The following is a 17,479-nucleotide window of genomic DNA, read 5'->3' on the forward strand; positions in this document are numbered from 1 at the left end:
GACAGGAATAGTTTTAGGGGAGTGCGGGCAACTGCCCCTGGTCAGAGAGCGCCCTAAGGCAGCTGGAAGCTAAAGAAGCACTGCCTGGGCTTTGCAGTCCCCAGTTATATCTAACACCAGCTCTAGTAGGATATATATTTCAAATCTGATTATATTCTAATCACAAAATAGAAATAAAATTATTTTTTTCTACCTTTTGTCGTCTCTGGTTTCTGCTTTCATCTTCGTTTCACTCTCTTCCTTCCAGCGTCTACCCTCTCTGTCTCTTCAATCCAGCATCTGCTCCTTCCATCCACTGTCAGTCCTCTCCCCCTTCCATATGGTATCTATCTTCTTTCTATGCCCCTCTCCCCTTTCCATCCAACCTGCGCCCCCCTCTCTCTCCTTTTTACATTCCAGCTTTACTGCTCTCTTTATTTTTATCTCTCCTACACCTAATCTACCATGGTTGTCCCTCTCTGCTTATTTTTCTGCTGACCCCTTCCTATCATCAATCTCTCTACTTTTTCATGCCTGTCTGTCCTCTTCCCCTCCTCTAATCTCCCTGCCAGCTGTTTCCTTCCATTTTTCATTCTCCCTTCCCTCCTCCTCCTGTCCAGCAGTAACTCTCTTCCCTTCCTCCCCTCCCAGCAGCATCTCTCCTTCTCCCTCTCCAGTAGCAGCTGTCCCTTTTTTCCCCTTCCCAGCAGCTTCCCAGACTCCTTTCCCTCCTCCCCTCCCAGCAGCATCTCTCCTTCTCCCTCTCTAGTAGCAGCTGTCCCTTTTTTCCCTTGCCCAGCAGCTTCCCAGACTCCTTTCCTTCCTCCCCTCCCAGCAGCATCTCTCCTTCTCCTTCCCTCCATGTCCAGTAGCAGCTGTCCCTTTTTTTTCCCTTGCCCAGCAGCTTCCCAGACTCCTTTCCCTCCTCCCCTCCCAGCAGCATCTCTCCTTCTCCTTCCCTCCATGTGCAGTAGCAGCTGTCCCTTTTTTTCCCTTGCCCAGCAGCTTCCCAGACTCCTTTCCCTCCTCCCCTCCCAGCAGCATCTCTCCTCCTTCCCTCCGTGTCCAGTAGCAGCTGTCCCTTTTTTTCCCTTGCCCAGCAGCTTCCCAGATTCCTTTCCCTCCTCCCCTCCCAGCAGCATTTTTCCTTCTCCCTCTCAAGTAGCAGCTTTCCCTGTTTCCCCTTGCCCAACAGCTTCCCAGACTCCAATAGTGGCTTTCTCCCCTCCCAGCAGCTCTCCTTACTTCCCAGCGCAGCGATTCAGGAAGGCAGCCTTGGGTCCTTTGTTGGGTCGCGCCGCCTCTGAGGAAAGAGGAAGTTGCATCATCAGAGGCAGCCGCGACTCAGCAAAAACCCCAAGGCTGCCTTTGTGAATCGCTGCGCTGGGAAGTAAAGGAGAGTTGCAGAGAGGGGAGAAAGCCACTGTCGGAGGCTCCCCAAGATCTCTCCGGCCCAGCACGGACTTCAGCTATTGATCTTGCCGGCCCTGCGCGGACCGGCAGGAAATTGAAGTGATTAAATCTTGCCGGCCCTGTGCGGACCAGCAAAAATTTCCTGCGGACCGGCAGTTGAAGAACAGTGCTCTAGGCCAGGGGTGTCCAACCTTTTGGCTTCCCTGGGCCGCATTGACTGAAAAAAATGTTTCTGGGGCCGTGCAAATGCTGCAGCAAGACAGAGGAGGGAGCCAGCAAGACGGTAAACACCCGGGGGCAGCAGAGGAAAACACTGCATTGCCCTCGACCGGGGCCACACAAAAAACTTCATGGGGCCACATGCGGCCCTCGGGCCACAGGTTGTACACCCCTGCTCTAGGCCTTGGTGTCTCTAACCTCACAGACTACTTAAATTGAAGATGGTGTATATTTTACCATATTTTCTTTTGTTTTTGCTTTTCTTAATGCAAAGAGTAGTAGTAGTGTATTTTATTTATTTGATTGGATAGATAATTTTCTGGAGATGAGCAGCAGATAAAACTAGAAATATCCATGCATTTGTTTCCTAATCACTGGCAAGAACAAAAGCATTTCCATCAGTTGCTATATTGAAAGAGGCTATGATGAAACATCATAAAATTAAAAGCAAGAGATGTGATTTTGGCCATTTCTATTTATCAGCTAAAATTTTTCAGGAAATTCTCAGCTTGCTTCTCTTGTGCTCTAGGTCTGTCTTGGTTCATAAGTTTAGTTCAAGAGTTATACAAGTATATGCTGTACTTATCCCAGGACAAGCAGGCAGCATATTCTTAACACATGGGTGACGTCACCGACGGAGCCCTCGGTACGGACCTTTTTAACTAGAAGTTTCTAGTTGGCCGCACCGCGCGTGCGCGAGTGCCTTCCCGCCCGACGGAGGAGTGCGTGGTCCCCAGTTAGTTTCTTCGTTTCCGCGGAGCGAAGAAGACGCGTGTATTTTTTCAACGGCCGTTGAAATCACTTTTTCGCCTTCCCGCTCGCGTTTTTTTCCTAATTTTTTCTCTCTTTACCTTCGGGTTTATTTTTTCTTTGATTTGCAAAAAAAAAAAAAAAAAAAACTTTCATTTTTTCCTTTTCCTTTCGTTTTTGCCCCGGCGGGGCCTGTTGCCATTATACAGGCCTCGGACTTCGATTTTGCGGAGGCTATCTTCCCCTTCATGCCCCCGCAGGTCGGTTTTAAGAAGTGCCAGCGGTGTGCACGCCCGATCTCCGTATCTGACCCACACAATTGGTGTTTGCAGTGTCTGGGTCCGGAGCATCGGGCGGACTCCTGCACCCGCTGTGCCACTCTGCAAAAACGAACACTTAAAAACCGAAGAATCCAACAAACTCTTCTCTTCGGCACCGAGTCGGCGATGGACTCCTCACCTTCAACGGCGGTACCTCAAAAATCGGCACCGTCGACCTCGACACCGACCGACCCCGCATCGGCGCCGCTGGCGCCAGGTAAGCCGGCTAAGAAGCCTTCCTCTTCCCTCGAGCGCCCTCCAGCTACGGTGGCGACACCGTCCCTACCGGCATCGCACCGGTCCCGCAAACGCTCCGCCCCGATATCGGTGAGTGCCTCGTCATCGGCCTCCTCATCGCCGGGGCGTGGAGCAGCATCCAAGGAACCGAAGAAAAAGAAAGCGGTTCCGATGCCACCCCTAGATGACCGTATCTCGGTCATTCTACAAGCTCAGCTTCAGGAACAGTTGAAGAAACAACTTGAACAACTGTTACCCTCTATCCTGGCACCGCTCCTTCCGGTACCAGACCGGCCCGAGCCCCGCACCGAGCCCCCGGTGTCCACTCCTTCGGTACCGGCAAACACTTCTATGCCGATCCTTTCGGCTCAACAACTTCACGCCGATCCGGTGGTTCATTCTCAGACCACTGTGGATCCTCCTCGGCACCAGGCGGTACGGCACTCTTCTCGGGACCGAGAACGACGCCGATCGTCCTCCCCTGGTACCGTTTCAGTGCGCTCTGGTAAGTCTTTGTCCAAGACTCGCCACACCGCGCCCTCCACCCCGGTGTCTCGACATGCACCAGAGGTCAGAGACCCTGATTTGTGGGAGGAGACTCCCCTCGGTACCGAGGAGGATCCCTCCTCATCTGATGAGGAACCATCGGCACCCGATGCCACCTCTAAACCAGAGCAGTCCTCATTCACTAAATTTCTGAGAGAAATGTCTGCTGCCCTGTCCCTTCCACTAGAATCTGACTCGAAAAAGTCTCAAGCCTTTTTAGAGGCGTTAGACTTTGAGCAACCTCCTAAGGAGTTCCTCAAGCTTCCCGTACATGACATCCTACGGGAAACGTTCTACAAGAACTTGGAAACTCCCCTCACGGTACCGGGAGCCCCCCGTAAGCTGGACAACCTTTACCGGGTCATCCCTATACCTGGATTTGACAAATCTCAATTGCCCCATGAGTCCCTTTTAGTGGAATCCACTTTGAAAAAAACTCAGGGATCCAGTGTCTATGCCTCTACCCCTCCTGGCAGAGAAGGTAAGACCATGGACAAATTTGGCAAGAGGCTTTACCAAAATGCCATGCTGGCCAACAGGGCAAACAACTATTCCTTCCATTTTTCTTTCTACCTAAAACATTTGGTCCAACAACTGTCTACCCTTCAGAAGTACCTTCCTGAGCGCAAGGTCCCGCTCTTCCAACAACACATCTCTGGTCTTCTCCAGATGCGAAAATACATGGTCCGCTCAATATACGACTCCTTCGAGCTCACCTCTCGGGCCTCTGCCATGGCCGTAGCCATGCGTCGACTAGCCTGGCTCAGAGTCTCTGACCTGGACATCAACCACCAGGATCGTTTGGCCAACGCCCCCTGTCTCGGGGATGAACTCTTTGGAGAGTCCCTGGATTCCACCACCCAGAAACTCTCGGCCCATGAGACCAGGTGGGACACCTTGATCAAGCCAAAAAAGAAGGCTCCGCCTGCTCGACCCTATCGGCCTCAATCATCTTACCAGCGGAGGTTCTCAGCCAGGCCACTCAATCCGCCCCCCCAACAATCTCGGCGACCTCGTCAACAGCAGCACCATGCCCAGGCTCGATCTCAGGCCACTCAACCCTCTAAGCCGCCTCAGCCTGCTAAACAGTCTCAGCCCTTTTGACTCTTCCCTCCAGGGCATAGCCAGTCATCCTCCCTCGCTGCCTCTTCCACAGCCTATCGGGGGTCGTCTCACCATTTTCTCCAGCCGTTGGGAAGTCATCACGTCGGACCAGTGGGTCCTCAACATCATCCGCCACGGCTACTCTCTCAACTTCCAGACTCTTCCACCGGACAACCTTCCCGTAGAGTCTGCTTCACACTCATCTCAAACCCCCCTCCTCCTGAGGGAGGTTCAATCCCTCCTCCTTCTCAATGCCATCGAAGAAGTACCTCCAGATCAAAGGGGTCAGGGATTCTACTCCCGCTACTTCCTGGTACCCAAGAAGACGGGAGACCTCCGTCCCATTCTCGATCTCAGGGACCTCAACAAGTGTCTGGTCAAGGAGAAGTTCAGAATGCTCTCCCTTGCCACGCTTTACCCTCTTCTCTCTCAACACGACTGGCTATGTTCCCTGGACCTCAAAGAGGCCTACACTCACATCTCCATCAATCAGAGTTCTCGCCGCTACCTGCGGTTCCAGGTACTGCACCACCACTATCAGTACAAGGTGCTACCGTTCGGCCTCGCCTCCTCACCCAGGGTCTTCACCAAGTGCCTTATAGTGGTAGCGGCCTTCCTCAGGTCTCACAACCTCCAGGTGTTCCCCTACTTGGACGATTGGTTGGTGAAAGCACCTTCTTCTCAACTCGCGCTACAAGCTACTCATCACACCATCTCTCTCCTCCACCTCCTGGGGTTCGAGATCAACTACCCCAAGTCGCATCTGCTTCCCACCCAGCGACTTCAATTCATTGGAGCAGTTCTGGACACCACGCTCATGAGGGCTTTTCTCCCCTCCGATCGCCAGCGGACCCTCCTCCATCTCTGCCGTCAGGTGCTCATGCATCCCTCCATTCCTGCCCGACAGATGATGGTCCTCCTGGGTCACATGGCCTCGACGGTGCATGTCCTTCCTCTGGCACGTCTCCACCTTCGTACGCCTCAGTGGACTCTCGCCAACCAATGGTCACAGACTACGGATCTTCTTTCTCATCCCATCTCTGTGACATCATCTCTTCAGCAATCTCTCCAATGGTGGTTGAACTCCTCAAATCTTTCCAGGGGTCTACTTTTTCATCTGCCCCCCCACTCTATGATCATCACCACAGATGCGTCCCCCTACGCGTGGGGAGCTCACCTGGGAGATCTACGCACCCAGGGACTTTGGACCCCACAGGAGCGTCGTCATCACATCAATTTCCTGGAACTCAGAGCCATGTTCTACGCCCTCAAGGCTTTCCAACATCTTCTCTGCCCTCAAGTCCTCCTCCTGTGCACAGACAATCAAGTCGCCATGTACTACATAAACAAGCAAGGCGGCACCGGATCTCGTCCCCTTTGTTTGGAGGCTCTGCGCATCTGGACCTGGGCCACGGACCGCAATCTCTTTCTCAGGGCGGTCTATATCCAGGGCGAACAGAACTCTCTGGCCGACAATCTCAGCCGCATCCTTCAACCTCACGAGTGGACGTTGGACCCTCCGACTCTGCTATCCATCTTTGCTCGATGGGGCACTCCGCAGGTGGACCTCTTTGCAGCACCTCACAATCATCAGCTGCCCCAATTCTGTTCCAGACTCTTCTCTCCTCACCGACTGGCTCCGGATGCATTCCTGCTCGATTGGAGGGATCGGTTCCTGTATGCCTTCCCTCCACTTCCTCTGATGTTGCGGACCTTGTCCAAACTCCGCAAGGATCACGCCACCATGATTCTTATCGCACCTCGGTGGCCTCGCCAACACTGGTTCTCACTCCTGCTCCAACTCAGCTCCAGGGAACCCATTCTACTTCCTGTGTTTCCTACTCTACTTACGCAGCAGCATCAGTCTCTACTGCATCCCAATCTGTCTTCGCTCCACCTGACAGCTTGGTTTCTCTCGGGCTGACCTCTCCGGAGAATCTATCTCAACCGGTCCGCCTCATTTTGGACGCCTCCAGGAAACCGGCCACTCTCCAATGTTACCATCAGAAGTGGACCAGATTCTCCTCGTGGTGTCTCCGGCATCATCAGGAACCCACCTCCTTAGCGGTGGAAACTGTCTTGGAATATTTGCTCTCACTGTCCAATGCTGGCCTCAAAACTACCTCCATCAGAGTCCACCTCAGTGCCATCACTGCGTTTCATGAGCCTATTCTCGGAAAACCCCTCACGGCTCATCCTCTGGTTTCCAGATTTATGAGAGGGCTCTTCAATATCAAACCGCCTCTCAAACCTCCTCCTGTCGTCTGGGACCTGAATGTGGTTCTCTCAGCCCTCATGAAACCTCCGTTTGAGCCTCTTGCCACAACTTCGCTCAGGCTTCTTACCTGGAAGGTGCTTTTCCTAATTGCCATCACCTCTGCCAGGAGGGTTAGCGAACTGCATGCACTGGTTGCCGACCCACCTTTCACTGTTTTTCACCATGACAAGGTTGTTCTGCGTACCCACCCTAAATTCCTTCCCAAGGTGGTCTCGGCTTTTCACCTTAACCAGTCCATTGTGCTGCCCGTCTTCTTCCCTAAGCCTCACTCGCATCCTGGGGAACAGGCGTTGCACACGCTGGATTGTAAGCGTGCCCTTGCTTACTATCTTGATCGTACCAGGGCTCACCGAACATCCCCTCAGCTATTTTTGTCTTTCGATCCCAACCGTTTGGGTCGTCCTGTCTCCAAACGGACACTTTCCAATTGGCTTGCTGCCTGTATCGCTTTCTGCTACGCTCGGGCCGGTCTCTCACTGGAAGGAACTGTCACGGCCCACAGGGTCCGAGCTATGGCTGCTTCTGTAGCTTTCCTCCGCTCCACGCCCATCGAGGAAATCTGCAAGGCGGCCACTTGGTCCTCAGTTCACACATTCACTACTCACTACTGTCTGGATGCATTCTCCAGACGGGATGGACACTTCGGCCAATCTGTGTTACAAAATTTATTTTCCTAATGGCCAACCATCCCACCTCCCTCTTTGTTAGCTTGGAGGTCACCCATGTGTTAAGAATATGCTGCCTGCTTGTCCTGGGATAAAGCACAGTTACTTACCGTAACAGGTGTTATCCAGGGACAGCAGGCAGATATTCTTACGTCCCACCCACCTCCCCGGGTTGGCTTCTTAGCTGGCTTATACTAACTGGGGACCACGCACTCCTCCGTCGGGCGGGAAGGCACTCGCGCACGCGCGGTGCGGCCAACTAGAAACTTCTAGTTAAAAAGGTCCGTACCGAGGGCTCCGTCGGTGACGTCACCCATGTGTTAAGAATATCTGCCTGCTGTCCCTGGATAACACCTGTTACGGTAAGTAACTGTGCTTTTTGAGAGTCTTTGCAAAAACCTAGCTAGTTGCATAAATTACTGTTTTCAGGGGTTGTAAAGGCTCAAACTCTTAGAGCTCAGAGAAATGTTTTCTGGTATGATGAACCTGACCTGTTGCAAGGAGAGATATGAGGCTTTTTTTCAGGTATTAATCATAAATTAAACTGGAATTTCCTAAAGCACAAAACAAAGAAAAATCCAACGGGGTCTGCAGTAAAAAGCAAACACCAAAAACAGAGAAAGTGCAGAGTAGAACGTACAAAGTGCAGGAATCTTTATTAAAAGTCTATATAAGGGAGCAGTTTACCGGACTGGAGGAGAGCTGAGAGGTGTCCCGTTGCTGGTCCCGAGTGCACAGCGGCGGCTTCCTTTTCCTGGTCGGCGGCGCTGACAGGCACTAACAGAGACGGACCCCTGACGTCACTGGGTCCGTCTCCGACAACTTAAAAGCACCCGCTGCTGCGGTTGCGGCCTCGTGGAGCCCGGGAGCCGGCAGTGGTAATTTCATTTGGGGTACATAGACCCGGATCGGATCCTGCTTCCTATTATTGGATCTAAGATGTTTATTCCATGTCTACTGAAGTGAGGGCGTCGTTGAAGTTTTTCTTTCTTAAATAATGCCGAAAAGACGAGGAAGGAACACCGGAGGAGCCTCCCGGCGACCCTTAACCCCAGTGGTCACTATTGATGATTTTCTCCGACGCCTACAACGGGAACAAGAAGGGTCGGGTGCTAGCTCGTTGGGGATACCGCCGGAGAGTAGTGCGGTGGGTTCCCCTGATGTTACTCTTAGCCCCGACGTTAGGACACCACCCCTCCAACCGACGCCGCAAGCTGCCAGCTCTCCACGGGACCAGAATCCACCTGAGGAGGTGGTTTCTTCTTTGTCCACAGAGGCTAGTATGGAGGGCTCGCTGAATATGACATCGGGACTTGCGACCGGGACAACAGAGGTTGGAGGAATACAAGACGTCACTGAGGTAAAGCTAATTTCAGAACATTCAGACACTACACCATTACAACTTTTCTCACCTACAAAACCTCCTACAGTCACACTCGAAGCATTATGGGACTTGGTAGTAAATCTGGGGAATTCCTTAAATCCTCAAATAAAAAGTTTGGATAAAGAATTAAAAGAACAAAAGGAAGAAATAAAAGTTTTAAAGCAGGATATGTTACAATTTAAAACAGAGACACAAAATACAAATAAGGAGTTAATGCTACTGAAACAAAATCAAGATATGCTGGTTAAAGATAATATATTACTCAGGAAGAAGTTGGAAGTGCAGGAGAATAATGGTCGAATAAATAATTTGAGATTTATAAATTTTCCAAGAATCCTGTCAACTTCTCCTAGAGAAATGGTGAAAAGATATTTTATGGAAATTTTGGAAATTCCTGAAAACTCCTTACCTCCTCTCACAAGAGTGTATTACCTACCTGCTAAGCCCCAATTCAAAGAAGGAGAAAAAATTGAGGAACCCCGGGAGAGGTCATTGGACATTTCGGCTATACTGGAACAATCGGATAGAGAATTGGTTGTTCCAGCTACTCTCTTGTTGTCTGTTGCTTTGGCTCCAGACAGGGATTGGATATTAAAACTTTTCTTTAAAAATAGATCCAAAGACTTCCTGGGACAGCATATTCAGATTTTCCCTGATGTCTCTAGAGAGACTCAAAAAAGAAGGAAAGAATTCTTAATTCTAAAACCTGGAGTGACACAAATAGGGGGTATTTTCTTTTTGAGATATCCATGTAAATGTGTAGTTAGATATCTATCATTGAAGTATATATTTACAGAGCCATCTCAACTGATTAGCTTTCTCTCAGTGAAACGTCTAGAAAAAGGAATAACAACGTCCAAGGAAAGTTAGTTTCCTGCACTTTGGTTAGATAAGGATTTTTCTTGTTTAATTAATTTGAATTATATATGTTCTACTCTTGATTATGGATCCAATAATATTGAGGACTAGTGTGAGATCAGTTAGATTAGTATTTCCTTGAAGTAAATATTAATTTTGTAATTTTATTTCTTCTTTTGAGCTCACTTTACTGTACAAGATGTATATGCTTGGAAATATTGTAAAAATTTTATAAATAAATAAAAAAAAAAAAAAAAAAAAGTCTATATAAAATATTAATCCATAAAAAACAGCTCTCTTATACATGGAGTGTGGACCCAACACGGTACGTGTTTCGGAGAAACACTTCTTCCTCAGGGGTCGGGGTATCCAATAGAGAGAGTCATGCAGAGCACACCATTGTAGTGTAAAATAATAAAAATTTGTGAATCGAAGGCAAGAAGTACTTACTCCTTCTGGGCTTGCACACAGTTTGAATACTTCAACCACACTCCATGTATAAGAGAATCGTTTTTTTATGGATTACTATTTCCTAAAGCACAGCACATTCAATGAATTGATTGTGTTTGATGTTTTATCACTAAAATATCTGAGATATTAATACCATTGACCACTTACTGTAAATTGTGTCTGGCCTCTATCCCATTTCCATAGCTGAGTTTGTTGCTGAGAAAGCATTGCCTTAGTGTTTCACATTCTCTCTGTCTCTTCACTTCTCTTTATTAGACTTTCTTTGATCTGATCCTGGGAAAGGCCTATGTATGTATAGATGTTCTCTACTCAGAAGTGTTGTGATAAGCTTCTGTTAGCTTTTTTTTTTCATTTCATTTGTTTCTCTTATATTCTGTCCAGCTCTAGTGGAGCTTCTCTAGCGGTAATACAAACTACCACTGAAGTGGCCAGTATATGCTTTTCTACAATCTTCCATTTTTCTGCCCACTCCATGTCCATATTTGTAAATTTTAATAATTTATTGTCTTGCAGTAATTTGCTGTTCTCAAGTAAATGTTGTTACTGAATGTTCACCACATAAGGAGTGGAGTGGTGTTTAAGGAAAACTTTGTTTTTCTTTGAAAACCTTAACCAAGGTCCTCTAAGATCGGTTTCCTGCAGTCAACAACTTGATCCAGAGAATCAACTTGAGAAAGCGTCGTGACTCTTTGATCCTGGGTGCTGTCATTGGTATCTGTACCATCCTGTTGCTGCTGTATGCATTCCATTGATGAAAAAAACTCCATGAACTTTGACCCTACCCAAGAAAAGGCCACAAACCTGATGCCTGGAATATCACCTGATGTCATTAAGTGTGTAGTGGCAGACTAAGAAGTGCTGGCCTGTAGCCAAAGCTGCACCTCCTACTTGTGAAGACACTGTACGCTCGCACACAAACTTCATCTGCCTGATGGTCCAGTCCCTGTTTGGTTCTTGAAAACAAGATGGTAAACCAATGTCTGTCTCTTCTCCTGACATTTCTTGTTGCAAAGGGTTGATCAGAGTCAGCAATTGTGTTTACCAGATCCCTGTCAGCACTAATGACAATAAATGACCTGTAACACTGTCCTTTGAAAAATGGAAATAAACATGGTCCCTCTCATTAAACCAAGCTCTGTATAGGTGCTCAAGGTCCAGAAAAGTCTTCTGAAGCTTGACCACTGCCACGCCACTTATTGATTAAAAAATGCTCATTTTAATGACAGCTGAAATTATTCCTCTTAAGTTGACATTGGGGGCATAAAATCAGCTGCAGTGTAAGTTTGTAACTAGAGCAACTCTGCTCATGTGAATACTAACTCATTTGGGTCTTGTTCAGTTCTGGTCCTGGAGATGGATAGGGAATGCTACTGACCTGGTGTAATATATTTTTATCTAGATATTTTTTTAACTCAGGTGGAGCCATTAAGGTCCTAATTCATCAAGAACTTTTCCCTTAGACAGATTGAGGAAAATGTCTCGGTGAATCAAGCCCTAGATATTCTTTGTAGATTATGCTGTGAAAATGTATTTGCTTCTCTCAGCCACTTAATTCAAAAGCCCAAGCAACATTACAGAGATTTGCTGTATTATGACAGTCTTCTCTTGTGACCCACCCTGTAGATTTTGCTTGAGAAACTAACATCTAGGCAACAGACATTTTTTGCATATTTATGAAACTATTTGAAGCTCGCTGCCCTCTCTTATTTCAGTGGCATCCAAAAAGCTGAGCACCTGCTCGCTGCTGTCATGTGATCCTTCAGTTGTCCTGGAGCATGATATTTTCCAAATATTTACAGATCATATATCTATTTAAAAGTTTTATTATTTTGTAGCACTTTCAGGAACAGAGATTCTCTTCTGTTAACTGAGTTATCGACAGGGTCTCGGTGAAATCCCTCAGCTCATCTATTGCAATCTCACTAACCATTCTTTGAAATGCTCCTTAATAGGGGCCAACATACAAGGACCTGATCAGCTAAAGCAACAGTATTAACAACGGTTTGCTAGGTAACTGAAAAAGAATTAGGGATCCTTGTTAAAAATACTCTTCAAGCATTTCCTACCTAACCATTCCTTTTAAGTATAAATCAAAGTGACTTTGAAATCTGTTGTAGTGTTACTGATTTTAAACACTGTGAACTTCAAGGAGCTTAAAAAAAATCTGTATTATTGAAAATATCCAAACTGTATTGCAAAAAGCTTAAAAATTTAAGAAATATTTTAATGCATGTATGAAAGGACACAGACATAAGACCAAAAGAATAAGCAAAAAAGCCAGGAACAGACAAGCTCACTCTTTGAAGAACTGAGTTCTGCTGTTTAAAGTATCCACTGGAGCAAGAACTCAGCCAAGCCAGAGAGTTTTTTTTAGTTCTTAACATTTCTGTTATTTCCATAGAAGGTAGTCTGATGATAGGGCACAATTTTGTGCTTGCTGGTGGTGGATATTAGCATGCCTGTGCTCTCAACTACCTGAGAGGCAATGATATTCTGCTGTAGGGTGGATTTGATTTAAATCATGCCTGTGACATGAATGGATTAATGGAATTCATTTACCCAAAAAATTTACACTAGGTTTTACTAAACGGTGCCATGAGCATCTGAGCATTAACCTCTCTGCCCACGCTATCTAGCGTGTTTAGTAAAAGGAGTCCTTAAACATTGCATGAATATGCAGCCTCATGTTATGTAATTAAAACTAATCCTTATTTCATGGTAACTTTTGGACTATAATGTATCTTAAATAGAAAACTATCTTTAAATAGATCTTTCCTCATAAAAGCATTTTATTTTTAAAAAAATCTGGTTTAAATCAAAATATGTGATTTAAATTTAAATATATATATATAAATCATTGATTTTTATCCACCCTGTTCTGCTGTACATCTCCCAATGCCTTATTGTGATTAAGCTATTTTACAATGTTTACTTCTAAAATATACTGTTAGTTTGGAGTGTCACCATAGAGGTAGAAAATCGGTCCACCAGTGAGTGGAAAATAGATAACTATGTAGAGAATTCTCTCCATTTCAGAGAAAGGTGTGTATGTGTAAGTTTTCGTGTAGAACGGATTCCCCTAACCATGACATTGTGAGTGAGCACTGTTTTAGTTACGTTGTGATTTGGGTTGCTGCAGGCTCCCTTCCCAAGTTGCTTGTGTAGAAAGAATTGCCCACCCGTAACCTGTTGCTAAAGCCATCGTGATGCAGATAATCCCACACAGCAAAGTCTGAAACCAGCACTAACGGCTTTGCAATCTCTGTATTCATATTGGGCTAGGCCAGGGGTGGGCAACTCCGGTCCTCGAGGGCCAGAATCCAGTCAGGTTTTCAGGATTTTCCCAATGAATATGCATTGAAAGCAGTGCATGCAAATAGATCTCATTCATATTCATTGGGGAAATCCTGAAAACCCGACTGGATTCCGGCCCTCGAGGACCAGAGTTGCCCACCCCTTGGAGCTAGTCCAATGCAGCTTTTTATCCAATTTAACTCTTTGATACATTAAGGTTTTGAAGGTTCCTTTTGGACATTTTCTAGATTTTTTTTTTTTAATCATCTATCTCAGTTTGTAGACTACAGATCTTCCATGATGAAGATTTGACACCTAAGATGATTAAGATTCTAGAAATGTAGGGGACATGTTAGAGAAATTCAAATGGCTTCAAATAGATTTCTGCCGTTTTACTGAGAATGTTTGCCATGCTTTACCATCCCTTCCCACAATATGAATGCTTGCACTATTATAAGGAGAAAGACCCTGGGCTGGGCACTCAAAAATTTTCCCTTTTCATGGGGACACAATCTTGGGACAGTCGAGTTAAATAGTTTTCAGATATAAATTCCATTCTTTGAAAGAAAGCAGTTTCTATTAATATTTGTTAAGAATGATTATGTAAGGGTATGGTTTTAGTCATTCATGATACAACTAATTTACTGTGAGATTTTTTTCCCCCTCGTTACAAAGATGAGCCATTTTTTAAAATCGGCAAAATATCCTCTCCCCCCATCCCCCAACTCCTGAGCAGCTTATAAGCTTATACATCTTGGTTGTTACCCAAATGACATGCCTTTATACTGAGGATTTCTTTCTTCCTGCTACCATTTTAACTGTTCAGTAATTATTTGGTATCCTGCTTAGAAGAATCCACCTGTAGCATTTTTCCAGGGATTACTGTGCATGTTTTGTGAGAGAATGGAAAGATGTGGTCGGAAGGCCAGGGAAGTCCTGCAGCGTTGCATGTGCTGTGTTAGTATTGCTGTTTTTTTCTTTCATTTGGCTTAACAGCTTAACATCCCTTCCCCCACTAACCATTCAGGTAACAGTTGTAGCAAAACTTAGTCTTTGAGGTACACAATCTAAGCCCCAAAACTGAGTGAATATGATGATTAAGTCTAGATAGGAATGCCTTGTCAGACACAGTGGAGCCTTTAATTCATAAAATGGTATGCTGTCAGATTTATTGTATCCATTATGTATTGCAATGAGAGACTAGGCAGTTATACATTTCCAATATCTTCATTTGTGAACTGGTGTTTGTCTTGTGAAATGCAGCAGTATTTACTACGGACTTGGGGATATATTTGTGCTCTTTGTGTCAGCGTCATATGATCTCCTGTACTTGTTCAAGATTGCATGAGATTTGCTGAGTCTCGTAGATCAGATCATGCTGTATGGGAGTTTGGACCAAACTGGTTTCCTGAATTTCTTCTTTATGATGCTTCCTTAACCCTAAGAATTAGCCTGGTGTTGGTACTTGCACTGAAAGGAATTTGTGAAGGATCTATTTTGGAAATGTATTATTGAATTTAGACTTGATTAGAAACTTTTTTTTCTGTTCAAGCTTTAAGCTTTAAAAAGTTATTTCCTGTGATGACACATGTTAAGTATCTCTAGCTCCCAAGTGTTAAATTTGATATCTTAATTATGTATTCAATTGTATGTTTGTCTCCTCCCTACCCCTCATCCTCTTCCCCCAGTGTAGCATGGTTGGATGGTACCTTTATCCCAGGACAAGCAGGCAGCATATTTTCACACATGGGATGACATCTCCCATGTGTGAGAATATGCTGCCTGCTTGTCCTGGGCTAAAGCACAGTTACTTACTGTAACAGGTGTTATCCAGGAATAGCAGCAGATATTCTAACACATGGGCTCCGTCGGTGAGGTCACCCCAAGTGTGAGAATATCTGCCTGGTGTCCCTGGATAACACCTGTTAAGATAAGTAACTGCTTTTTCAGTTCGCTGCACAAATTTTGTTTTAAGTATACAGAAACATCAGAGCTGAAGGGACTGTGCTGGATTTGGACTCTTAAGACTGAAATAAAAGTTAGTTGGTTTTTAAGAAGTTGGCCTTGAAAGGTATACAACTGGTAGACCCCACCTCATATTTGACTGTTTTCTTTTTCATATTGTATAATTTAAAGATATCCTTGAATTTGTTGGTAACTAGACTGTGAGTGACTTTTGAGTAGATGAAACGTGAAGGATTTGCCAATCTTGAATTACTGAATTACTGGTTTAATTTTACCCCCCAAATTGTTATTTGTGAAGGGATAAAAGGTGGGCTATAGTATGGAGCTATATTCTTCTTTACATTCCATGTGAGCAAGGATGGTAAGCATGGGCTTGCGTGTCTTCTCGTCCTTCTTTTATACCCTTTTGTCTTGATATTGCACCAGAACAGCCTTTTATTTTGTTTACAAATCCATTTCCACTCCAAGAAAAACACACTGTTACTGGCATTCCAAAAGAAAATCATACATTTCCTTGCAAGGAAGTACAGAATTTCTGACACTGTTTAGAAACAACAGCAAAAGCATGGTGTTTTAGAAGAATACATATTATAACCTGTTTTGCCCAAGTGAGACCATCAATGGAAGCTCTCGTAAGATTCTTTTGCTGTTCGCTTAATTGATTGCTATCATTTAGCTCTGAATCTGAGAACCTATTGCTGAGGATAGGTCACTTCACAGCTGTTTCTAAAGTAATCTACAATTTATTGGCATGATTTATCCCCCAAATGCCAGTGCCATTTTGTTGTGGGATGACAAACAAGACTAATGTATGTGCTGGTGATCTGCAGCTATGGGGCAAAGAACTGGCCAGACAGGATTCTAGGTATAGCTTGAAAAGAGAAGGACTGGTTGAGAAAGCCCGAAGTAGAACTGCTTCTCCTGCACAGGTTTAATTTAATTTAGGGCCCCTTTTACAAAATGTGGTAGTGATTCTTAGATGGCAAATGTGATGCAGCCTTCCATTTCCTATGGGCTTTGTTGCATTTGCCGCACTAGGAATTGCACCATAGCAACTTTGCCATATAATTTTTTTTTTCTTTTTGGTAATAGCCAATCTGCAGCTAGTACAAGAAAGTATAGCCAACAACAACTCTCGTGATGAATGTAAGCACCAGGAGGATTGATAGAGAGTTGCCAGATCCTTAATTCAGTCCTCAGTGCTATTGGTAACCAATGCAACTCGCATGAAAACGGGGAAACATGGTTGAATTTACCTCCCACAAAATCAATTCAGCAGCAGTATTTTGTAAAGTCTGCAATTTTCATTTGTTTAACTGAGCTTACCAGCAAATAAATACTGTATTACAGTAGTCTAATGATGTAAGTATAAATGCCTGATTAATTAATAGATTGTAAATAACATCTCAAGAAAATATTTTAATCTATATAATAAATTCAATTTAAACCATGTTTTTAATTGGGTTATTAATGTGAGTTTCCATTGTTGGATCCAAGTCCAACCAGACCCCAAAGAGTTTTATATCACCTTTAAATACAACATCTGTGTCATGGAGTTGCACAACATCCAGTGAAGGGACTGCCTGCTCTCTATTGCCCCAACTTCTCTTCAGATTCTACATTCCACTTTCAGGTGGCTTCTCCAAACCTAATTATATTTCATTGTACCTTAATGTGCATTTTCTGTATGTATAGAGAAGCTTTATGTAATTTAATAATAAATTAGAAATCTAAATGATTACCCCTTTGTTTTGTAATTGGTCTGTCCAACAACTACAGGATTTTTTCAAGATCTTTTCAGTTCTGATTATCTAACCTTAAACGTTCTTGCTTAGCTGAACATTTGAAAATATTATTCCATATATTGCTTTCCTCTAGCTTTCAGGATGAAATGTGGCTTTAGCATTTTGGTAGGCTTCATGGAATAGTCTGTAGGCATTCTTTCTGTAAAAACAGAAGGAAAATGCTACTTAGCATATCTGTCCACATAGTTGCT

General features: G+C 45.0%; 1 protein-coding gene across 2 annotated transcripts in view; it reads left to right on the top strand.

The window, feature by feature from the left end:
- The window catches only part of GOSR1 (golgi SNAP receptor complex member 1), an 89,940-nt gene extending 72,716 nt beyond the window's left edge, over positions 1 to 17,224 (top strand). For both annotated transcript variants that reach the window (XM_033921853.1, XM_033921854.1), the window contains exon 9: positions 10,852 to 17,224. In XM_033921853.1, the coding sequence (XP_033777744.1) occupies positions 10,852 to 10,976 (125 nt within the window). In that variant the 3' untranslated portion in view covers positions 10,977 to 17,224. The remainder of the gene's footprint in view (positions 1 to 10,851) is intronic.
- The last annotated feature ends 255 nt before the right edge of the window (positions 17,225 to 17,479 follow it).

Source organism: Geotrypetes seraphini, chromosome 15, assembly GCF_902459505.1.
Source record: "Geotrypetes seraphini chromosome 15, aGeoSer1.1, whole genome shotgun sequence".
NCBI classification, from domain to species: domain Eukaryota; kingdom Metazoa; phylum Chordata; class Amphibia; order Gymnophiona; family Dermophiidae; genus Geotrypetes; species Geotrypetes seraphini.